Here is a 26,448-nt window from a genome sequence, read left to right as displayed (position 1 = left end):
AATTAAATTGTTTGCATACCTTTTTAACATATACTTTGTAACATGTTCAGGTAACACAACGATTAAGTGCTGAATAATATTCATGAGATTAATCATTAAGCACACAAAAGCTCCTGTCCAGCTTTTATACTTTATAAAGTAAGTGAAGTGAATGCATCAGTTAACTACTTGGCGTGCTATAATAAGTGCAAGGATGCCCACTTTGTCAGGTAACTGTAGGAAATTATACTTCTTACCCTCGCTTAATTTGATAAGGTAAATAATCAAATTAAGTACAGTATGACTTTAACAACATATTCATTACGCCATGTTTAAACCAATTCGCCGGTTGCAAATCAAAAAAGGGATCCGTTATATGTTTTACGGTTGAGGTTCAAAATTTTAAAGTAAACAGGATAAGAAAAATTAACAAAACATGCATATTAAATAGATTTAATGGTACTATGATTAACAAGAGATTAGAACATAAATTGTATTAATCATAAACGTAAGCTAATGTCTCCCTAGCCAAAAATGAGATATTTTTGGATTATTATTAAAATTGAATTTAACTGTAAAAAAGTCCAAACCAGATGTTCATTAGTTTATGTTAATGACTCACAGTTTATGTTCTATCATCCGTGAAAATTACTCTATGAAATGGATTTGCTAATATTTTGTATAGTTTATGTAATTTGAATTCCTTTGCGCTATACATGGTTATTTTCTAGCTCTAAACCTATGTACCTATGGAATACAACCAAACCAAAACCAAATGTTATACAAATTTTAAAAGCATACCATCATCTATTAAAACTTTCTGTTTAGAAATATTGAATGTATGTAGAATATTTTTTCAATTACCATTGCATTGGATAGGTAATAAATCAGGTAATTAATTATCTTTCTTAGCAAACCCTCTGACATTTAATCTACTTGTGGTGGCCAGGCTTAGTTTACCATGGGATTAACTATAAATCAGCAATTTCACCACACACTGTAAACCCGTAACCCACACGCTCTTTGTTTGGCCATACCAGTTTTACAAACTTTATAGCAGTATTCCAACAATAAATGTTTTGCTTGGTGGTTTCCTTCAAGTTTGTAATTCCATTATAACTACTTCAGAAGAGATAGGAAGTTATATAGTGATAATTTATGTATAAGTTTGAATTATGTTTGATTTGAAAACTTTGGCAAAACACACCGGATGGTTCTCAAACTTTAAGATTGAACATAAAATAATCATAATATAGGTTGTGTGTAAAGGGTTCTAGCTAACTGCATAGATATATTGCATCTTAGTAAGGAGCCAAGTGTATATATATATTGCTCGTCTTCAAGTCATTATAAGTAAACAATCCAAGGCTTAAAACCTTCCTAAATACAGAACAATTGAACAATTGCAAGTGGCGTATATTGTAAAAACCCTTCCTCCGAATGTTTGCTAGATATATGTACCGATTATCGTTTAGAGATTACGTAATCTTTTAAATAAGAAACCTTTGTTTGGATAAAGGTGGTTTCTTCAAACTGTCATTAATATGTTAACATTAAAAGTTGCTTAGAAAAAACGTACCTTTATTGAAATTACTTATGTGTAAATGAAAATATGTATATTTAATAACGTATGAAAGCAAATATTAATGTAAAAATTTTCAGTTTAATTTTTTTTTTTTTCATTGCAAAAACGAGTTTGGGTCACTGTGGCTTCCAGTTATTAAGTACTTATGTAAATTTTTATATACGTCCCGTAACATAATTATTGTGATTAACCACGCGAAATCCAAAAAGACTAAAAACCATTAGGCACTTACCCTTTCAACACCAACGTTTCTTTAGTTTCAACTATTTTTAATAAGTAATTAACTTTTAACAAAATTTAAAAAAAGATTAAAATCGAGAAAAATACCAAGATGCAGTCAAACATTAGTTAAATGTTCAAATATGAATAAGTTAAAGTGATTATTTAACCTATCGAGTACTGACCATTTTAAATGGTTGCTTTAAATTTAAATACGTGACAAAGCAAATAAAACCCCAAGACCTAGACACCCAATGAATTCATTATCAAAATTGAGGAAGCGATGAAAAAGTGGTTACAAAAAAACTAAAGCTACGATCTTGTCTCTTCTACGTCGAATTCACAGTTCATTAGTGTTCACTGGTAAAAAAAATACTTGGAAAAAGTCACACTATGAAAAAAAAACAAAAAAATATAAAAAACCATACCTGAACAAAGTACAGTCCGCTTTAGAGAGTTTTTCGGAACAATGCGGAATTAACCTGCCATTTTAAATCTCACAAACCAAATACCAGTGTCAATCGTTTTGAATGGACATTGGCTTTTATAACTTTATCACAACTGCATGCATGAGCTATCATCGCTGTGAACTGATATCTGATCGGAGAAAGTTTACCACACGGATAAACTTATTTAGTTCAGTGATAAATAGCACTAGTTTTCCAAAAAAAAGTCAATTTTCACCTCTTTGATAATCTTACTTAAAAAAAATTATCGGAAAAGATCTACGACTCCATACTATGGGGGTTTAAACATTTATTGAATTAAGAACCCGACTAATCAATAAGCATTAGAAACCGAGCCTTTAGGGCTAACTAAGTTTCTGCGCTCAAACTACCAGGCCAGTTGCACATTAACATTTAATGGAAATCAATACAAATAAATTACCTATGCTAAAATAATAACGGACGTATAAGATTATACAACAATTCTAATTACACTTAATTAGCTTAGATAAGTTCAAGGAGTTGTTAGTTTATCTTGTCATTTTTTTATAATAATCGTACTTAAGATAAGATAATTCATGTTTTTAATACTTATAAATAATGTATTCACTATAACAATAACTTTTATAATTTTAATAAGTTATCTTCTATCATAAAGGAATACTTCTATAAAGGTGTGGTGCCAGTTTCCCAATATTATTTTTAAGAGGGATTCAATGATTAAATGTGTACGTTTGCAGGAACCAAATACGCATATAAAAAGGTCGCGTTATGAGTAAACGTATCTGTGTAAGCACAAAATAACGAAAAACGCAGTAAAATTTCGACTTAAGGTCGATCGTTGAACTTTCTGTGACGTTTTCTTACTGGGCGTGAAGCTGGTATTGTCTTGAAAATGAACTTCCTGAAACTATGACGTAGTAAGTGGTTGAATGACGGGTACAATAATCACTAATGATCTGTTACTTTTTACTGCGGCTGTTACATTTTTAATGATCAATCACTTCACGACTTTCTTTTTTGAAACACGAGAAACAGAGTAAGCTTCGGATTACCTCTTTTTAATTACCGAATAAAAACTGAACAGAACGAAATTTATTTATGTCTAAATTAAACTTAATCTAATTACAATCCACAGGAAATGTCTGTAGATTACGATAGTTTTATCAAATATATTTAGGAAAATGTGGTTTGATCGGTGTTTAATTAATTATGAGTTGCAAAATCATTGTACTAAACTATTTTTTAATTAATTTTTGTAATTACTGAAGTAATATGTGTTAATCGTCACATAATAAGAACTATAGACTAAACATTGTACATCGTGTGCAAAGTTATTTTTATACTCAACAAAATTTGCATTAATTTGCACTCGTTGAAAATGTGACAATTTTCTTACCATCAAAAATAACTATTTTTCTTACATTTAAGTCAAAACTGGAAACATAATGCTAACTTAGGAATTGTTAATTTTAGAAGTAGGCTAAATAATCCCTTTTCATATTCAAAAGGCTAAAACGAAAAGTTACAATATCTTCCCACGTTCGTGAAGTGGATTGTTTGAGAAGCTGACTAGAACTAAAGCCAATCGTTGAGTCTACTTGACCTAAACATGCCGACGCATAAGATGTAACGGAGGTTCTTTGAAACATTTTACTAAATAAATTATTTGACGTTAAAAATTTCCTATCGCATATTGGTATTGAAACGAGGCCAAAGATTTAAATCTTGGTATGTATATAAAAAACACTTATATATATGTGAGTCTTTTTTGCAAGATTATTCCGCTTTAACGTATTGGATTAAAATCTGTCTGAAATCTTAAAATAAAACATAACTTACAGAATTAACGAAATATTTAGGAAATATCTACTAAATTAGTTATGAATATATATATTTGTTACATTATTTTTTAAATCACTAAGGTAAACAAAAAATACATAGGTGTTTTATTTTATTTTATTGTACATATTTGATTTTGTCCATATTGATTACTGAATCAAACATGTACTAATCACTGTCGTTGTTATCGAGTAATGGATGTGCAAAGTAATCGGTAAGTAGTATGAGTGGTAAGTTAGCTACATTGCTAATCATCAATATGTAAACTGATTTTTTTTTCGTTAAGCTGTGTACGTTAGACTGCCGAAGGCTACATTGTTAATAATTATTAATGTCAAACCCATCATCTTTATATTTATGTAACCGCACACTCTTTACTATACAATTGTATTGTTAGTTCTGACCGGTGCACTGTAGGGGTCGTGTTTACAATTTGTTTCTTGTTATTTCAGTCATTTAAAACCTCCACTAACAAACAAAAAATATGTAATCACAAACAATGACCCGTCCCCTAGTTATATAACCAAACAGTAAAGCACAAATTATGAAAATAATCAAAATAATAGAAACAAAATTTCGTCGATACTAAATATCAGTGACACCGGACATAAAACAGATACGAAAACCCAGCTTCAAAATTTACAATGGGATGTCAAATCTACTTGTGTTGGTTAGTCTATTATACAACACTGTAGTTATCGAAAGTTTGGTGTGCAAAATAATTTTTGTATAGTTGCAGTGTTAGGGCTACATTGTTTATGATCAATTCCGACTTTTTACTGTATATTTATATTCTATATATATTTTCGTATATATATAGGCCCATTCCCATGTTGATGCTGTAATAAGTTATAGAATGAAAATGAGTATAGTTTTTTTGAGTCATCTATAGGGACAGATTGTGATTATTTTATAAGCTAATAATTTCCGTTGAATGTCACTGACTTTTTGACCAAGCCAAAATTAAAGGACGTCTTCTTGTAAACTATAGCATATTTTATGCAACAACCTAAAACAACAACGAAAAATAATGGAAAATATGGGCTGTAGCGCACTCTATAGTTCGCTCAATCAACAAAGTAATTTTTTATTTTGAATTCTACTACAGCTGGTCCATGTAGATGGAATTTCCCCTTTAGTATCAAAGTCAATGATCTTATTCAATAACTACGTCAAGACAAACTTCGTACGTATTCGAATGATTGATACGCAATATTATCGTTGCATAGTTGCTGTGGCAAAGCTACATTGTTAATTACCGAGCCGAGCGTCCATGTCCCCACATCAGTAGACGGGCTTCATTAAACTAGCGATCATGTTAATGCTGTGTTGATTACTATATTTCGTTTCAATTACATTTTGGCGAATTTGCAGTTCCAATTTGGCTAACGCATAATACAACTCATTAGAGTAATGAAATCGGATTTCCGTTTTCTTTTTTAGCTTAAATGATTGCTTAAATAAACCAATAACTGTAAACATTTAATTATAGTAAACTCCTATTCCACTCGTGGGCTAATAATGCATTTAAGTAATTCGTTTCAATGATTACAGTAGTAAAATGGTACGTTTTTGTTCTTTACATTTACTTTAGACTCTGTTTTTTCCCTATGTTTTTATAATATTTTTATACTTACTATCGATAATGACGCTGCTGAGCAATGAAAATGATTAATGGGTTGATAGATAGGAGAATAACTATTGATCCTAGGACTGGCTAAAGTTTAGCTAAGAAAATAACATGGACTGGTGGTATTGGACTGGCTAATTTAAAGTTTAGCAAAGATATATTTATTGGTATCTAATAAAAGCTGCATAACATATTGTGTGTAGTAACATTTTTATGAGCATGCCGATCAAACGTAAGTATCTATAACCATACACTTAATAAAGTATTGGAATATACTGTTTCAAACCCAAGTTATAATTTTTAGTAATCAAGTTAACATTTTTATATGGATATATATTGTATACCGTTCACAAGATAAGTAATATATCTAGAAAACAAAATCTTTATTAAAAATTAATATTGAAATCTTTAGAAATGTTTTAATATTTACTATAATAGAGAAGGCACATGATTTTTAAAGAGATAACAAGTAATTATTAAAAATACCAAATATATAAAAAAAGAATTACACGAATAATAAAAGTGTCTACTACAAGATACGAGCTACAAGATGATAAACAAAATTAATAACGACAAGATAGTACTTTTATCAATTGGAAGTATATTCATCGGTACAATATGCGGAGGACTTTTCCAGTCTGGAAAATATACATCCAAAGTCCTCAACTAAAGCCGACTCTTTTTCGCCCTATGGAGAAAAAAGCTACAAGAAAGGCCTGCAACTAAAGTATTGAACACAGCCGTTTTCGCAGAGTTTTGGCGGAATTGATATTTTGTTTTGTTTCTTAAGGTTGTAAAAATAGTTCCCAAACGTTAGTACTTTTTGCCCTTTCATTATATGTAAAATGTATATGTCTGGATCTTTAAATCATCTAAAAAAACTTGTATACGTTTCTAATGCTTATAAAATTAATGATCAACCTTTAATGTATTGTTTGAAAACTAGACCGTACAATATGAATAGGTTATTGTGGTAAACACACGATAAATTGGCTATATCCACCCAATTTTCAGTAATATTCAACTACTAGAACAAAGGATAATTTGAATGCCATCAGTGTTTAGTATTATTATTACTAGTGTATATCACTATCATCAGAATCAGCTCATCGTGAAATTACTTCCCTAACTCTATAGCTTTGCAGATATTCCATTTCGTTCTTCAAACATTAAAAACTTGTAGACCTAATTTAAGTTTAGTTTTAGGTATGGGGCTTAAGCTAGCTAATGAATTAAAATGTTAACCATGGACATAACATTTGGATATCGGGGTTTTAACGCTTTAACACTTTTTTGTTACATTAAACTTACCGTTATTAATGACACGTCAAATGAAAAATCAACTAAAAAAGTTTACTTAAAAGCCTAAAAACAAGTGTTGAATAAATCATTCGTCACATGGCACACTCAAGACGATAGTTTACTATGTCTATTGCCTATGTATATTTAAAACGGGGCGTTTACAATTTTTTTATTTGGATGCAGCTTTTGGCTGCCTTTTTGAGTAGTTTCAAGAAATTCATGAATATAGTTTGTAGTAATCTTTAAGAATATTACCAACCACTTGATTTCCTCACCATTTAAAACTTAATTGCAAAAAAGTTAATGGACCCTCGAATAGTAGTGATAAAAAATACCGAGTAAGAGATTTTTTTTAACTTTGTACAGCTAATCCTACAGTTGTACAGCATCGATTTTATAGTATGTGTTATTGGAAATCTTAAACTCTTTGAGTTGCTTTTTCACCTGATGTGTCATTTATAGCAGTAAGTTTAATGTAATAAAAGTTATACAGCTTTAAACCCGCTATACTCATTAAGAAACACCCGGTATTAGAGTGGATTTATGAGTTTTTTACTACTATTATATGCAAAATAGTTTTGGTACTATACAAAATAAATTTCTTAGTAAACGCTTGATCCGAGATGATTATGTTTTATATTTATAATTATACGTATTAACGATACTCTTGAAAGCGCGTGGATTTTAAACTTTTAAAACTATTCTTGAATTATTTTTGAAACATATTCTTGAATCGTTTTTCGTGCGTCTTATTTGTTCCTTTACTGACATTCTTTTAAACGTTGCATATATTCAACCTCATTCTAGCTCTTGAACTTTGTAAAGATATTTTCACCGTTCATTTACAAAGAAAGTAAGGCGATAAGACAAAAATAATAACGTTTCAAATGGCTTTAAATTGACTCCGCATTTCAGAGGCTTCTGCTTTAGCAATTGATTAAATTCTTCAAATGACTGTCTTCGCTGGATTTGCGTTTATGTTTTGGTGATTAGAGATTGGTCATTCTCCATAAGATAAGTAAATATCAAAAAATAGTTGATATTTTAGTTTTAAAGTGCATAGATAAACGTATTATTTTAAAATATAATGTTTTTAGGATAAACATTTCTAATATTTTACAAAATACTTTCTAAATTATTCCTAGTGCCAAAAGTATAAGGAAGCGTTTTCCTAACATTTTTATTACAGTTTTGTTGTTCCCAAAGCTACAAAGCCCAGCCTTATTTGACGACATTTAGAGATAAACTAAATAAGTAATCTTCCCTTTGGCGGTTTCTCTATGTGCAAACTACAGAAGGTGAAGTAAACAGACAATTAAGATGTGGTGATGTGGGCAACATTCTACGGGCAAAGCGTTTGAGTGTTTGTGGCAAATCCTTTAAATTAAATATTGAAATAACTCATCATAACTTATCGTTCCAAATATGTAAAAAGCTATTTACTTCAATTTGACGGGTAAATAAATATGCGTCGTATAAATATGAGACCCGTAAAATAAATTGAAACCACTACCAAGTTATTAAGTTTGTATAAAAATTACGCATTATTTTTTGTCACAGTTTTTGTGATGGTGGATTAATCCAATGGACGTAATGATAATATTTGATGACATGACGTGCTTCAAGCTGCTACTTTTAAACCCTTTTTATATACACTACTTTATTTGTCTATGATGATTTTCTGTAGTTTGTCAATGATTATTTGGCAATAATGTTAAAATGAAATCCAGTTAGCATAATAAGCTCACAAGCATATTGAAGTATAACGTAAAGATTATTTTTAGGATGTAAATAATAAATTCATCATTGTTTATTTGTAGTCGCGTGTCTAAAGGTTTTCTTGGTTATTATAATTCTTGTAAAATGACTCAAATTATCAATGTGCTGTTTTATACTTCAATAATAATATAATATGAATACTAGATTTTAAAGCATAAATTTGGCCCAATAAGGTAGTATTCTTCAACAGCCGATTCGGTTGTATAGACACGCGACTAGAAATAAACAACGATGAGTTTATTATTTACATCCCAAAAATAATATTTACGCTAACTTCAATAGGTTTGTGAGTTTCTTCATATCATATACTTCAAAGATAATATATAATATGATTACTAGATTTTAAAGCATAAATTTGGTCCAATAAGGTAGTATTCTTCAACAGCCGATTCGGTTGTATAGGAATTTTTCAATACCTATTTCATCCATCAATACATACTAATAAATAATTAGAATGTTTATTCGAACAACGTTTACCCACTAACTAAATTTAAAACTTAATGGACAAGGGCTTAGAATGTATTTTTTTTAGCTAAAACGGTTTGCTAGTCATCTTATCATTTACAGGATTTTACCACTAAACGAGGGAATACTTTTCCGCATCCAAAGCTCACCTTTTCACCAAGTCGCAAATTATTGTCATATTTGAAATTTAGAAAATAAATCTATTATTTTAAACCTCTTTACAAATGTTAAAGACAATATTGGCATGTCGAAATTGATTAGGAAATTTGGAAAATGTATTTTATGCTATTCCATGAACATTTATGAAAATAAAAAACTTTTTCTTCCTTGTAGCGGCACACCTATGTAACTGCCCTTTAAAATTAATGTTTTAAATATGAAATAAATCTGACATATGAAAGGAAAGGTATTAAAAGAAATACAATGCCACAAATGGAAATTCGCTTAGTCTGCAGGTTTCTTGCAACAGGGATATTGAAAAATTTATATTTGAACTATGTTTTGAGTCAAATTCTTGTATATAGAAGATTGCAAATGGTATTTGTAACAAATTGTTAATAAAATGGGACGTCTAAAAGCAAATATACGTTTGAACTAGAGTAAATCCTAATTTATCTAATGTGAATGTGAATGCCATTGACAGCGTTAATACGTTTTCAGTTAATTCGTTCCTTTTTAATTTTTATATTTTTTATTATGTTTGTAGTTACACGAGATTACAAAAATATTTAAATATTATGGAAGTACTCTTGTAATGCGCATTATCAATCGCTTTGGGTAAATTTTTAATCTATTTGCAATGTAGAAAGTATTGGCTTAAAGGAGTCAACCTATTTAAAGTAGTCAAAGATTGTTTATCAGGTAGATGATTTTAAAAATGTATACTTTGTATAACGGACGTTTGTATTTGTAACGTTTTGAAAGTAAAAAAAAGTAACACCATTAAAATGTTCTTGTATGTAAAAAGCGTTTAGAGTATAGTTTCGCTATTAAAATTTGTACACATTCATATATTATTACCTAATTATGTTTTTGCCTTCATTCCTAAAGACGGAGTATTACAAGCTATATCCAGAACTAGATAGATTAGATAATTAGATAGATTGCCTGGATATAAATTAATGTTTTAAAAATATAACAAATATAAATTCCTAAATAAAAACGCTTTTGTCTTTGACAGCCTTAATTAGAAATTTTAGTTTGCCCTAAAGAGTTTTGTTTGATCATTTAATTAGAAGATTCATAAAAAAACCAAAAGTATATTGTTATAGGTATCTATAAATACCTATCCATGTATTTATAAAGTATTAATAAAAAAAATATTATTTTATCAAAGTAGTAGTATTTAGTATTATTTTATCAAAAGAGATGTGATTAAATATACTGTATATATAATAAACCGTAGTACATTTTTATATTTATAATAACTAATGCAGTGTGACTGTGGCCATGACCTAAGAGTCGAAATTATAAATATTTAAAAAAGGGTACTATTTTTATTAATATTAATTAGAGTAGCACTACATGTGAACAATATTCAAAACAATATATATTATATTTAAGGAATATTTAGTAGAAAATGACAAGAGATTTACTTTTGAAAAGCATTAAAATAATATATAACATACAAACCTTTAGACCTAACTGAGATTGAAAATACTCTTTTACTAAAATATCTTTGTAAGATGTATCTTTGTGTATTATACTAAAAGAAAACTAAATCAAGCATACATTTTTAATATTCGAATATTATTATACGATTATTACATATGATTCTACAATATTATTATCGAACAATATACACAAATAACAAAATTATTAATTTGAACTTTTTCTCATCGGATGGTGTTTTGGTTTTTTCTCACTAATTATAGTTCAAATTACTTTCTTTAAGAAAAATTATAGCTTACTTTAAAGACCTACCGTCTGATAGTGTTGAAAACGTCTTTAATTTGACGGCAATAAAGACATTTTTGTTGTTGTATTCCCTAAAATATATTTAATTCGGTCTGTAAAAAATAATTTTTGTCGTAGACAAATGTAAATAAAAAACATTATTGTATTGGTAAAGTATTGATAAATTGTGATAAGTATTGTTTTTAATCATCATTTGCATTGATTGGTATTTTACGGACAATGGCAATAAAGCGGTTTTCTTCGTTTTACTAAAGTTTCCATAGACCGCGGGTACGTGTAGATACTGTATAAACGTTTAATTCAATTGTATTATTTTATTTATAATAAGGTGACCATTGTATATATTTATATTTTTTTTATAGACAACTTTGTATTTTGCTGTTTAAATATTTCTACAATTTAAAAAGATTACCAAATTGTAAGTCCCACGCATGTTTGGCATAAGTTTATAATTGTGTATATTGTACAAAGTCTCCTGAATAGTGAAATAATTCGGTTAGTAGTACCAATTCTGGTGGTATAAATGCAACGTCACATATAATTTTTTATTCATAACATTTTTTGAAAGAGGCCAAAAGTATGCAAATTTCTACGAAGTAGTTACATTTAAATAAATTCCAAATAACTCTTCCAGAGTACCATTTAGCACGGATTATGTTTCCCACAGGCAAATGTACTCAAGTCATTAAAAATACATCCAATAAAAATTAAAAGTTGATTTTTAGGCCATTGCGACAGCTTTCGTAATTTGATTAACAAATTGAGCAAGAGAGACTTTAATATTCGAAACTGTAGGAAAGTTAGCCTCATTCGCCATATTCGTTGACGATGTGTACCTGTATGTGTATGTGCGAGTACGAGCGTATGCGACGTCTGGATGCAGACGACGTGTTCTGGTGGCACTGTGGGGACGCACTAGGGACGCGCGCGTCGCCCACCACCTCTATATACCCGCGCCACCACCTCCGCTCCAACCTACAACCTACAGACTATACTCCTCAGACCTCTCACCAATGCGAGGCAGGGCTTGATTAGTTAACTGCACGAGAGATTCGGTGATTTAAATATATGGTCACATTTATACGAAATACTATATTCTAAAACAGACAATGTTTGTAAAAATTACATCGACGTCCAGCTGAGGTCATTTGATGAAAATAGGGTGTTTTGAAAAACAAATCTTAGTGGGTTGATTTTTAATTGATTTGTCAATTGTATATAAGTGTCCGTATATTTTTAATAAATTTCCCTTTGTGGATAGCGCTTTTTACTTATTACCTTTTTTTTTATTTCAATAAATGTTATCTTTCAGTGTTGACATTGTTTGAATTTTTGTTATATTTATATTACTTTCAGAATTAAATGTTGCATGTTGAGTACATTGTTTTAATAAGCTATCAGACGGCCAATATATCCAAGGTAATGAAGTTTCTTTATTTACAGGTACCCCATTTGGTACCTAAATGTGTACAAAAATTGCCACAGTAAAGAACTTTGCATTCTTCTTCTTTATTCAATTTGTAAAAGCAATTTTTCGTGGGAAAATCTCTTCACAGGAAAGTGTTTGCTTTAACGCAAAATAATAAATAATCAATTGTTAAAATTGATGAACCATAGCAGTCGTAAAGCTATTGTTTCGAAACTGAGCTACAAAGGAAAAGGTCAGTTTCGCTACCTTGTTGTATCGGTTTTGATACAAAAAATAACTGAATTCAAATAAACCAACTTGATCAGATGACTATGGGCTACATGGTAAAGATTAATGAGATTCATGTAGCAAACAATTTCCATTGATATGTATTACCTTTTACAAAACGAATGCGATTTTGTTCATTAAGAATCAGCTTTGTAAGGTAAATTGTATTTTTAATAACAATGGTTTTCCAATGACATTATTTATTTGTAAAATATGCTGTTTTACAAAGCAATTTAACTTAGTTTTGATAAAATATGTTACATTTAGTCTTCGAGATGAATAATTGAGATTAATTGTGTTAATGTTATTATTGATTCTATTCCTGAATCACTTTAGCAACACTGAAACAAAATGGCGGGTAATTTAAGGCGAAGATGGGTGAACGACGATTCTTGAATGAATGATATGACAAGATTTGTTACTGACTAAGATCAGTTGGCTCTTTAGTAAGAATCATTTATTTAAAAGCCCAATGATCAGGTACAGCTGGGTCCAGTTAGAACCATTAAGAATATTTGGACTTCTCTAAGAATCGAACCAGGAAACTTCTGATCACTAAGCGAGCATTATATCTACTCATTTACCAGCTTTAATGTGTCTGTTTTAACTATCTGAACAAATTTAACGCCACTGAGCATGGCTTGGTTTCCTGGTATTTGTTTTCTGAGGTTAGAACCAAGATGTATGGAGTAAAAGTTTACTTTTAATCCATACATCTTGGGTTAGAACAGTGGTTTCCAAACTTTTCGGTCCAGCGGCCCACCTAAATCTTGGATTTTTCGCGACCCACCAACAATAAATATCAATAAAATTGTGCTATGTATTATTATCATAATCCAAAGGGTCTACAGAGAAACAAACAGATAAATGAGAACTGTGAAGATGATATAATTAGAATTACAAGATTTAATCCAAAACACTCAAGTTTCAGAAACTGTTATTAAGAATTGTGTGTTTTGAATATTGTTGAGGAATAACAACTAACTAGTTTTGAAGTATATAAGACTCAATGATTAAGGCTGAATTTGATTGTTGTTTATATTAAAATACTAGCTGGCTCGACAGACGTTGTACTGTCCTAATGTTGTTTTATGTCAAATGCTCGTTCATTTTCAAGATGAGCTCGTTCGCATCGCTCAATCACGTCCTGGTAGAACAAAAAAAAAAAGAGTCATCCAATTCAGTGCACTCGTTCTCGAGTTATGGAATACCATAAAAAAGGGAATCATTTTTTTTATGTAGATGCTATAGAGATCTTATGGATGAGATTTAAATAAATATTTAATCCCGAAATTGTTCTACGCTTGATTTATTTTTAAGAAAGTGGATATGAGCGACAAGTGCTGCAACTGAAGCGGAGAGAGGGCCAAGCCATTCAGGAGATCGAGACAGCCCTACTGCGTTTCTAGTGACGCGTCTCCGTCAGGTGACACGGATGATAATGTGAATTATAGCCTCCCTCTCATAAACTACTCAACCCGCTAAGTTTGCTTAAAGCCTGGTTTACACGGCCCGTTTCCGGACACCTTTTCCCGTTCCTGGTCCCGACCGCCCTGTCACCTGGTCCCGACCGCCCTGTCACCTGGTCCCGACCGCCCTGTCCCCTGGTCCCGACCGCCCTGTCCCCTGGTCCCGACCGCCCTGTCACCTGGTCCCGACCGCCCTGTCCCCTGGTCCCGACCGCCCTGTCACCTGGTCCCGACCGCCCTGTCCCCTGGTCCCGACCGCCCTGTCACCTGGTCCCGACCGCCCTGTCACCTGGTCCCGACCGCCCTGTCCCCTGGTCCCGACCGCCCTGTCCCCTGGTCCCGACCGCCCTGTCCCCTGGTCCCGACCGCCCTGTCACCTGGTCCCGACCGCCCTGTCACCTGGTCCCGACCGCCCTGTCCCCTGGTCCCGACCGCCCTGTCACCTGATCGACGGAGCGATGTGTTTACACGACCCGTTCTCTGCGCCCGATCTGAGCTCAGTGCGTTGCTTTCCTTCTTTGGAGAATGTCACAGTTAGATTTAAAAAGTTGTTTTTTTGAAGTTTTTTCAAGTGTAAATACAAAACTTGAAAAGTGTCCCACAACAGTTTGTAAGATTGTACACTTCCGATAATTTCTGCAAAACGTCTTTTTCATTATGTAGATTAGATTCCGTAATCTCAAAACCACGAACAAAATTTAAAAGCCAACTCAGACACTCATATCAAGGTTGGACTGAGAGAATCGCCTGGTGTAGAGCTTCGGAATTCACGTCCGTTTATCACATCCGTAAAATCAGATCAGGTCTAGCTCCCCACCTGATCATAACTGTATTTATTCTAGTTTATAATTCTATTTGAACGCATTTATAAATCTCTTTCCCTAAACTAATTACTTTTTAAGCAGCAGTCATTCCAATAATTTATTTTTTTTACAACAATTCCATTATGATTTGGTAACCTACTGATAATTATTAAATAGCAACCCAGCAGACGCACAGGCAGCACCTACCTATGTCTGCTGTATTTCATAAAATCATCAAATTAATTAATACATAAATGTTCTTTCTTATTCTTAGCCTTAGTTTATATTTTGTAATTGTGAGTATATTTTGTATTAAAAAGTATGTTTCTTTCTGTATACATTATGTGGAAATAAATGTGGAAACAAACGTAAACGTAAATATCTCAATTTTGATATGTAAAAGGTACTTGTCGATTTATTGTCTACCATAAAATGAATTTCGACTTTGAAATGCTTAAACTAGCAAAAGAAAAACATGTTTGTAGAGTTATTTGGCACTTACAGTCTTATAGTTTTATTTTATACAATTTAAAAAACATATGCACAGTTTTATGGACGAATGTTTCCCTTTGAGTATGAAAGTAGCCCAAGAAGGGCATGCGTAGGCCGGTCAACGTGTGATTCATATAATGTTTTACAATAGTTTAGCAAATATTCGTTACGTCTTTGAAAGCTTTACAACAAATACATTTTATAAGGTATTCAAGAGGTATAACAGTTTCTAAATATGATAAAAAATATAAACATATTTTCTTTTAAATATGAAAAACCTAAATCACGTTTTATTGGTCTTTGTTATTACCTGAAATATCATAATCGGTTTACTGGCTGGAAAGGCCATGGAAAATATCTTCCAAGATTGGAGTGTTTTTAATATACATATTTCTTGTAAGCATTGTTAACATACTCTGCACTATCGGACCTTTGGCATTTTTTAAGTTCTAACAATTGCCACACAATTGAAATTATAAAATCAATTTAACTTTTTTATTGTAATTTATTTAAATTTGATCTTCATTCAATTCATTCTGATCAGAATAGTAGATTTTACTATTTTGTTCTTGATTTATAAACACGGAAAACATTTTGTTGAATACCTAACGAAGACAGAAATTGCATTAATGATAAAAAATGTTTCTACTTACAATTAATTATTTATTGTGTGGTTTTACATTAAATATTGGTATAAAAAACCTCTGTATAAAAATATTACATCATTAGAATACAAATACAATTCTCCCATCAAAATAACCCTAACATGGATACACAGTGTCACTGCAAATTATACAGCATGTCTCATGTCACTTCGTATTACATGTGAATTGATTAAGCTAAGATGGAGTTATGTGTTGGTTGTTGTTATGTGTAGTGTAAGTTGGTTGTAATTAGAAACTAAAACCTTAATGAAATACTCTGATTTTATATAAATGAGTTAAATTATTAAAATATTCTATTTATAATAACGATATTTATTTCTATAGCACTTTATAAAAACTATTTTATTGATTAATCTAACAAATTTTTTTTAATTGTTTCTAGTTTTACACCAAACTTAGATTGTATCTGTATAAAATGTAAGACAACCAAAAGGTTGCATAATACATATTATATTTGTTTTATTACGATAAGCCTACATGTAGTAATCTAGATCAATAGAATTAGCTCTTAAATATTGGTGGTTGAGTTGGTGCGACCTTTTGTTTTCTTTCTTTAAGTTTTTTTATTTCGAAGAAACCTAATCTGTTCTCATCACAAATTGAGTCAACCCACCTATCCTCGAAGGACAGTTTTCATAGCCAATTTAAGATCAGAGCTTAAAGTCTTCACCAACATAAAAAAATATTTATTCATGTTATGCACTGCGTACATAATCATCCGTTTAGCTTAGGTTTATTTTACAATATATTAAATTGCACTTCTTTTACGGTAGTTTGTGGGCATTTACACACCATAGTGTTGCAGGTACCAGCAATTTAATAAAAGAAGCACCATGAATAACTTATAAATAATTTTCAGTACTTTTGAAAGAAAAGGAAATTTCAATATCACTTAAACACCCTAACATTGGTTTTGAATTATAATTGTATAATTTAAGAAATATAGGTATCTGTTTTTGCATTGCTAGGAATAATGAAACGTTTGTTTATTGTATATTTATTTTGGGAAATCCGAACATATATTCTTTCAATTTATATCTGTTTCTATGCGGAGCGCCTTTTTAAATAAATGGTTCATGGCAAAACTTAGAATCATACTTCCGGTGACTCTACTTCAAGTTTCTCTGCATAATTATGAACCCTTTAAGTGGGGCCTACTTAAAATTAACCTTTGTCCCTTTGAAATAAAATAAAGAAGTTAAACGCTAATTTCGTGCAATTGCGATTGAGTTGCGACTCTAGGGAAAACGGATTTACCGATGTAGACCAAGCTTTTTACCTACTTGTTTACAAGTACATGAATGTTTAAGAGGTCTTTACTTTGGTTTGCAGGTAAGCTTATATAAGACTTGATGATTTTACCTACTTACATTGTATTACTATTGCTGGTATTCATGTTAGATTTACACATATATATTGATTGTATATTTCATCTGTCTAGTCGATTTTATCTTCTATAAAAACTGCCACATACGCAGAGTATGTAAATATTGTACGTAGTTGGAACAAATAAATACATAGTGAATACATGATGAATTAACAAAAAGCCAATAGATTTCTTAACGTGAAAGTATAGAAAATACGTCTAATAGCACTTGTAATAACATATTGGATAACAACATTCGCCTTCGGGTCTGATATATTTACCGTTTTGCGAGTCAACCATATAAGTGTAAATATATTATTGCAAGTGTTATTAATAAGTGTGTAACAATTCAATATTTCCACTTATATTTTTCATAGATAATTTTAACTATCACCATATGTTTTCTTTATATCAATATGTCAATTTATCAAACCTTGTATAATATATGACCAAACAGACCAATGGGTAATTGATTCGAAACAATATAATATAGAAAATTTTCAAATAACCTAATTTCAAGTAAATATATAATAGCCTATAATTTTTGTAACAAAATTGCTTCAAATTCAATATAATTTTATTTAAATAACTTTTCAAAATTATAATATAGCTCTATAGCAAATGAAAATTGTTATAATATATGTGTGAACAGTGGCCTACAATTCTCTGTAATTAAGTCAGCATTGACATGTGTGAAGGCAACAATGCTTTAAACATTCATTACTTCCAAGAGAGCTGAGCTAGTATGAAGATGTAAATTGGATACTACATATTTTAATATCAAAGTTTATAAAAAAAATGCCCATATTTGAACCTAAATTATTGAAATTCGATTAAAGAAGAACCATCCTTGTTAAGAACATTAATAATTACTACATCAAGAAATTTACCGTGAAGAAGACATCAATTTTTGGTGAGGTCACTCCAGTAGACATTTTCTATCCTTGGAAGCCATTAAAACATTTTAGGCCTAACTTTTGAACATTGTACCAGAATTTAAAAGTCAAGAAACACTAATCAAGTCATTAATTCAATCAATCAGAAAATAATTTGAACCTATTTTATATTTCAAAACAAAATTTTAATTAGGCTATATAAAATCACAAGATTAAATTCAAATGCCGCTTGATCACCCCACCTGAGATAAAGATCCATGCAATAAATTATAACACCTGAACCTTTAGAACTATTGTAGCCTAATAGGCTTAGCCTAAAGCTTTCATTATTAAATTCATTCCCCACTCATTGTAAACTTTATTGTGAACCCCTCATTTTCTTTTACCTTCAATTTTGTATTTTAATTAATTAAATAAATTTAAGTTTCGATACTGTACATGGAGTTTCCATTGTATTCTTAATTTTAAGGTTGATTACAAGTGTTATTTTGTGTACTTTCAGGTAATTTGACACGTACGATGCTAATAAAGAAATGATTTAGATTTCTTAAATTAACACATTTAATTGTTAAACAATTAAGGAAGGAAAATAAATCAGGGATATCAATTATATAAATTATTTAAGATGGGGACGCCACTATGTGCGTATTTTAACCCAAATATGAGTGCAGATGAGTGTAGGATCAGTGGCGCGATCTTGTAGTCTTGTTAGTGACTAAGGCCAACATTTTCTTTAGACACTACTGTTAATTAATAGCTCAAAAACCTAATAACAACTAAGAGACCTACAGTTTAGCACAATTTGGCAAAGAAAATAAATCAGGGATAGGCAGATATTAATAGTGTTCTATTTCTAATACAAGAATATTAAACACACATCTTGTTTCAACAAACTCTATTTCCAACTAAACCAATGTTTACCAAAACATGTTTTCAAAAAACATCTGTCAACAAAAGATATTTAAACACAAATAAATCATATGACTAAAAGAACATACTTAATACAACATCCCGCCTCAAGATGTCTACATCTTCATGAAGCTCGGTACCGCCTCGGTATCTTGATGGACCTTCCGTAATGGGTAACTGTGCCAGCGTCTGGACGATCACGTGAGTTAGATGGACAATTAAAGGCCGTAGATGAACAGTTTGAAAGAATGCAATCTTCTCCGTAGTATGGCGCAGGAACTAAGAACTTCTGGTTTCGTCGAATGGTTTTCTTGTCAATGTCCACAAGGTAGGAACGTGGTTCGTTTAATTTCCTGACTACTTTACCATGTCTACGTAGATCTGTGATCCATACCATGCTTCCCTCTTCTAATTCACTTAAACCCCTCGTTCCATGTCGTTTATCAAATTGCATCTTATACTTCGACTGGTACTTATTCTCCCTCTCAAAAAAGTCTTTATTTTCAACAGGATTTCCAACCAAAGTATATGGAAGATTGTCTCTTATTTTTCTTTCTATTTCTTGAGAAATTCCAGGCCACCACATGGTTTCCAAAGCACGTTTCCTTGTTTTTGTGATTCCCAAGTGCCCACTGTGAAGCCTCTCAAGCATTTCCGCTCGTAGTTCATGAGGTATTATCATCCGAGTTCCTCGAAGCAATAACCCATCAATACAACTTAACTCGTCTTTCACGTTAAAGTATTCTTGAATCTCATTAGGTAAACTTGATTTTCCAGGCCATTCGTCTAAAATGTTTAGCTTGAGTTGTGCACATATTGGATCCCTCATTTGTGAGTGAAGTACTTTTGTCACATTTTCGTCTGTAGTGTTTATTCTAATCATACTGATTTCATGGACGAAGGCTTCCACTTCTTCTGTCAATTCGCCATCTTCATTAGCCGGAATAGGACATCTCGATAGCAGATCTGCTATGGCAAGGTCTTTTCTTGGGGTCCAGGTCATGCGATAATCGTATCTCATCATACGCATTCGGAATCGCTGTAGCCTCGGTGAGAGCTCTTCCAAATTTTGTCTTTTGAAAATTGAGACAAGCGGTTTGTGGTCGCTCTCAATTGTGTACATTTTACCCATCAGGAAACATTTTAAACGGTCACTTGCCCAAGTGCACGCAAGCGCTTCTCTCTCAATGTTACTGTAGTTTTCTTCAACAGGCATTAGAGTCCGAGATATATATGCCACAGGTTTCTTGTTTTCTCCTTCAACTTGTAGTAAAACCGCTCCAAGACCTTTTTTTGAAGCATCACAAGAAAGAATCGAGGGCTTTTCCGGATCGTAAACAGTTAAACATGGCTCTGATGATAAAATCTGTTTCACTGTGACAAAAGCTTTTTCCTGAGTTGGTCCCCAAAAGAAATCTTTTTTAGTCTTTAACAAGCTCGTAATTGGCTCTATAACCTCACTGCAGTTCGGAATAAATTTAGCCAGAAAAGTGATCATGCCCATGAATCTCTGGACTTCATTAGCATTACTTGGGGCTGGTAAGTCCACAACTGCTTGTACCTTGCTTGGATCAGGCTTGATTCCTTCCTTAGACAGCACAAACCCCAAAAATGTCACAGTCTTCTTGCAGAACTCAGACTTCTACTTATTCAAAGCGATTCCATTAGCTTGCACTCTCTCTAGAACGGCTCTAAGACACTCGTCGTGTTCCTCTTTCGTTCTTCCCCATATCAAACAGTCATCAATGTGCACTAAACAGTTCTTTGCCCCTTCTAAAGCTTTTGACATACGGCGCTGAAACTCTTCATGAGCAGATGTAATTCCAAAAGGTACCTTACAGAATTTATACCTCCCGAAAGGGGTGATAAATGTTGTGTAATCTTGAGACTCCTCTGCAAGGTTCAGTTGCCAGAACCCGGAATCCGCATCGATCTTGCTGAAGTACTTGGCTCCCGCGATCTGGGACAATGAAAGTTCCATCTTTGGAATGGGATAAAACCGACGTTTCACACTGTTGTTGAGTTTGGATAGGTCCACGCAGATCGTAACCCCACCTCTCTTTTTTGCGCAAACTACCATTGGTGCGCACCAATCAGTCGCGTGTTCAACTGGGACAATCACTCCTTTTTCAAGCATATTCTCTAACTGCTCTTTCACCTTGCTTTTTAAAGGTATTGGTACAACCCTGGGGGTAGATATAGCATAAGGAACTGCATTCTCCTTCATTTCTATCTTGTACTCTCCTTTCATATTTCCCAATCCTTGAAATAAATTAGGGTACTTAGTAACCCAGTCAATATCTGATGAATCTACAGAAAAGATCCTCTTCACCAGGTTCAGCTCTTCACAGGAACGTCTGCTAAGAAGTGGAACAGTGATCTCCTCAGAAATATAAGCATGATCATAAATTGATACACCCTTATGTTCAAGCTTCAGCCTTAAAGTTCCCAAAATATTGATTCGTTCTTTCTTCTTTGCACTGTACACAGGGGATTTGCACTTTCCTAGAGGCAGAGTCTTAATAAAATCGCCAAGAACTCCTACTGGAATCATGGTTACATCAGCGGCTGTGTCAAGTTTAAATTTTATAAGCCCTAACACTTGGTTTCCACAGCTTGCTTTTACCTCCTGGGCCCAGGCTCTGTCATTGTTTTCTATATTCCCGATGAAAATCTCAGGAACCTGTAGATCTCCACAGTCTGAAACTTGCTGTTCGATTTCTTTAACAACGTTTTTGTTTTTTCTCATCCACTTTTCGCGGTAGGGACAGCATCGAAAAAAATGTCCAATCTCGGAACATTTGTCACATTTGGCTTTCCTAGCAGGACATTCGGCCAGTGATCCGTGCCAATCATAACCACATTTCCTGCACTTCTTTGTATTTTCTGCATCCTCGATGTATTTCTGGTCACAAACTCCTTCTGTCCGATTCGGTCTACCGTTTTGAACTGACGTTTTATTTACCAAAAAAACATTAGTATTGGCAAGTTCACGTTTTTGGCGTTCTAGCTCCTCATGTTGGCGCAAGGTATTAATTGCTTTCTCCAGAGTCAATTGAGATTCCAGCTGGAATCTATCACTCAGACCCTCATCTTGCATACCAATAATGAGGACGAGAAGCATCATCTCATCATTTAGTTCACCCCATGCACACGTTTTCGCAAGGCCATGCAAATCTGTTATAAATTTTTCAGATGGATCACTCCCTTGCTTGTGTCTCAAAAATTTTGATCTTTCATAAATTATATTCCGTCTTGGCACAAAGTATTCATCAAAGGCCCTAAGAGCCTCGTCATAAGTATTAGGTTTTGGTGAAAACGAATCGAAAATATCTTCACTTCTACTACCCATTACAAACAAAAGTACATCGATTTGCCGAGTGTCGGAAGTGCTATCCAGACCGCAACCCCGTCTGTACCTTTGAAAGCGATTCCTCCAGGAATGCCACTCATTCGGAGTAAAAGAGAACGTTTCTGGAGTTGGTAACGTGATATTGACCATTGGAGTAGGAGTATACATAGCTGCATCATTTTCTCGGTTCGTATGTCCCAATGCAAAACCTCGTGACTCATCTTTAGTCTTTCTAGAGTCCCTTTCTGAAACGTAGTTGAGTTCACTTTGGGCGTCGTCCTCACCGTTATCCTCATACCTGTGCCTCCGAGTATTTTGTTTTTTTCTGCCCTTACTTGACATTATGCGTGGTTTTAGACTTTCAGTTCGATAAAAATCCCACCGCTGCCACCATGTTCTATTTCTAATACAAGAATATTAAACACACATCTTGTTTCAACAAACTCTATTTCCAACTAAACCAATGTTTACCAAAACATGTTTTCAAAAAACATCTGTCAACAAAAGATATTTAAACACAAATAAATCATATGACTAAAAGAACATACTTAATACAACAAATAGAATGAAACATGTTTATAAATTAAGTGCACACAAATATAATGCAAATTCCATTCTATTATAATTGTAAATAATACATGCATATAAACTTATACAATCACACATGCACGTAATCGTTGCGTCCAGGTTTACTCTGAGTTTTATACACGTGAATTGTTGTGTAAATTGTCCGGGTTCGTGCTCGACGCTGTTTACTCCACAATGGACGCTGGGGGATTATCAACTATCAGCCCCTATAACAGGAACAGTTGCGTCATTATCTCGCCTACTCACTGTGTTACACGCTGTACGCCTACCTGTTGCTGGTCAAAGTTTCTTACACTTGTAAAGGTAGTATTGAATGAAACCTATTACAAATAATATACGTGATTCTGAACGTGATGATGGGCCTACTATAAAACTAGGAACAGTCATTTGTGTCTACAGTTGTCACAGTTTAATTGTGTTTACTTGAGTTAGTTTCTAACAGCCGATTTTTCAACTGTTTAATTTGCCTAATAATCTTTCGATATTTTCCGAACACCATACACAAAAATGTAATCTAAATTGATTTTGACCGAGCTGGACCGATGCTTCTAGGTGTCAAACGAGGTAACTCACATAGGGTTCCCCCCATCTAGGGGGTCCCTTCGAGGTATAATTGATTGATGTAATTTCCCTTTCTTGAGATATAATTTTAGATGAATTATACAATCCTCAAGAAATTGTCCATATTCAATTGGTTATCCTGTTGCCTGTGGCGAATTGCGCCACTTCTCTTGAAGTTCCTGATCGCTGGGAGCATATTTCTTGTCAGCTTCGGGTCTAAGCCCTGGTAGCTCAACTGTAGACGTCAACGTCGTTTCGTTATTTACTCGTATATCTGGCGAAGCTGGGGGACGTCTTAAAAAACCAGGTCCCTGATGTGCTCCCACGGAGTCTCGCTCGAAGGCCGTCGATGAAGTCTCGGAGAGTGGAGATGGCTAGTCCCTGATGACGGAGTGAGCCACCAGTGAGTACCAGAGTGAATCTGTCACCCGCCTTAGAGCCTTGCTCTGGACGACGAGCAGCCTCCGTCTAGCTGTTCTGCAGGTGAGATGGTACCATGCAGGGGCTGCGAGAGTAGTTATTTATGAACATGACTAACAGTACGTAAACGGAGGGTATTTTTCGTTTGCCAAATTTCGATCTTCGCAATGGCGTAACCCGTGCCGCCGTCTCAAAATGCAGGTCGATCATGAAAAATACAGGTAAGAATCGTTTGGTGTAGAGATTTTGCACTTGTCACACCATTAATCGACTGTAGACGAAAGATTATGCGCAATTCACGTACGGTACAAGTTTCAAGTTTAAAATCAACAAAAATTGCTGTTTTTTAGTCTCAAAATTCACCTATTTCGGTGAACCATTCCATCGAACTCGACTTAATAGTGAAATTTCAATACTATAATAAATTTGGATACTAAAAGATTATTTTCTTGATAAAATCTTACTTTTAATATTTAGTACATAATGCTTAAAATGAAACATTACTTGAGATCCTTACCTAACTATTTCTAATATGTGATACAAACATTTGAATATCCTAGCTCTACTCGAATTATATTTACTTATTTGTAATGTTTTATAAGGATGTTGATGGTTTCAGACAACATCCCTGAATAAAATATGTTCTCCCCACCATAAAGTATACTTCCGGATAATTTACATTAAAAATTAGGAAAACTGATGAGTACTTAATTAAAATCCTTAAGTCGTAAAACCAATTGTCACCCACCTCTGTAGCTAAAGTGGGTAGGTTGCAAAGCTAAAACTAATGTATAAGGTTTCATCTCCCAAGATTTTAAAGCCTACGTTGATATCTCGAAGGATGTTTCCAAATTCATGTGATAAACCTTGTGTAAAACGACAGTTGAATAATTATAGAGAGCCTAAATGTATTCATTTCACGTTTAACTGTCTTTTAGTGACTTTTATTGTAAGAAATAGAACCATTCCCAACCAAAACCATACGTTCTCCCATTAGCTTGTCAACAACCCTTATCATGGGTAATCGGCGGGAGTAACTCGAATATGGGGGTGACACACAAAAGTAGCAGGAGAGCTTTTAAACCGTAGCTTATACAGCAGTTGGAGTTACACAATTTTATTTTGAGAAAGTACTATAACATACAAATTTGTATCAAAGTCGTTTAGGCCGTTTTTAAAACCACCATTAATAATCAAATGTAAAAAAAAACTAAACAAAACACCTAGAGATACTATTAATAATTAGTACCCATATACCAAATTTCACCAAAATCAAATCAAAACGCATGTAATTTCGAAAATGACCTTTTTAGGTTAATGGGGACCTGAAATAGATGTATCCACCCAAAACTTAAACTCATTTTGACAAACACAATACTTTCTCCATATAGGGTACTATGTTTAGGGGGGGGGAGAAAAAGTCATGCCATAATAGAAAAACTATTTTATTTACTTGAAAAATGTATCGGTAAAGCATCCACGGCAAAATACTCTGATTTTTTTCAGCCATCCACCAATGAGCAAAGAATACTGGAATAAATGTCATGTCCACTAACGAAAACTAATTATAACTATAATTATGCAGCTATATAGATCTACTATAGCCAGCCGTTCGTGATTTACAACCTATAAAACGTGATCGGTCTATGCAAATACAATTATTTTTTAGGAGTTTGCCATTATATGAAACCATCGCATGATCAATTAACATTAAAGAGCAAACTGCCAATGCCGACAAGAGTGGAGGGTGGGTGGATCGCCTATCACTGACTGTTGCTGCTATCAATTGTATTAATATTATCATCAAGTGACAGTGGTTATCTAACTAGCCTGCTGCCAGACATGGAAAAGTAATCAAGATTTATACAATTCGTATTACGGGATTTCCTCGAACCCTGCAGCGTCAGAAAAATTGCAGTGTAACATTATTGGCCTATAGTGTAATATAAATTACATGGACTAAGAGCCAACCCAAGAATCGACTTAGGACTCCGATTTGTATTGGTACAAATACATTCAAAACCATTTCTCTTATAGATTAATATATTTGATTGACTGAGTGTGTGA

The 26,448-nt window shown here is 33.0% G+C and overlaps 3 protein-coding genes across 3 annotated transcripts in view; 1 reads left to right on the top strand and 2 right to left on the bottom strand.

Moving 5' to 3' along the window:
- LOC128985608 (helicostatins) overlaps positions 1-12,074 on the bottom strand; it is a 279,539-nt gene extending 267,465 nt beyond the window's left edge. Inside the window, exon 1 of the mRNA XM_054405248.1 lies at positions 12,001-12,074. The gene's annotated coding sequence lies outside the window, so the exon portion shown is untranslated. The remainder of the gene's footprint in view (positions 1-12,000) is intronic.
- On the top strand, positions 11,993-14,776 carry LOC128984452 (uncharacterized). The gene is made up of 2 exons (XM_054403773.1): positions 11,993-12,184; positions 14,315-14,776. Exons 1-2 carry the CDS (start codon positions 11,993-11,995, stop codon positions 14,774-14,776), a joined length of 654 nt encoding a protein of 217 aa, XP_054259748.1.
- Positions 14,777-21,102: 6,326 nt separating this feature from the next.
- Positions 21,103-23,154, bottom strand: LOC128984451 (uncharacterized protein K02A2.6-like). Its single transcript, XM_054403772.1, has one exon. It carries the CDS (start codon positions 23,152-23,154, stop codon positions 21,103-21,105), a length of 2,052 nt encoding a protein of 683 aa, XP_054259747.1.
- Between the last annotated feature and the right edge of the window lie 3,294 nt (positions 23,155-26,448).

The sequence above is a fragment of the Macrosteles quadrilineatus genome, unplaced genomic scaffold (genome assembly GCF_028750875.1).
Source record: "Macrosteles quadrilineatus isolate MER2022 unplaced genomic scaffold, UCM_ALF_1.0 Scaffold_2__2_contigs__length_208266976, whole genome shotgun sequence".
NCBI classification, from domain to species: Eukaryota; Metazoa; Arthropoda; class Insecta; order Hemiptera; family Cicadellidae; genus Macrosteles; species Macrosteles quadrilineatus.
The sequence above is the reverse complement of the archived record's forward strand: the minus strand, read 5'-3'. Positions and strand labels throughout refer to the sequence as shown.

Bases quoted from the DNA above. Each gene is read 5' to 3' on its own strand.
- LOC128984452 (XM_054403773.1), top strand. From the start codon at position 11,993: ATGTGTACCTGTATGTGTATGTGCGAGTACGAGCGTATGCGACGTCTG. The intron at 12,185-14,314 runs GCAGGGCTTGAT...TGTGAATTATAG, and splicing joins AGACCTCTCACCAATGCGAG to CCTCCCTCTCATAAACTACT.
- LOC128984451 (XM_054403772.1), bottom strand. From the start codon at position 23,154: ATGTCAAGTAAGGGCAGAAAAAAACAAAATACTCGGAGGCACAGGTAT.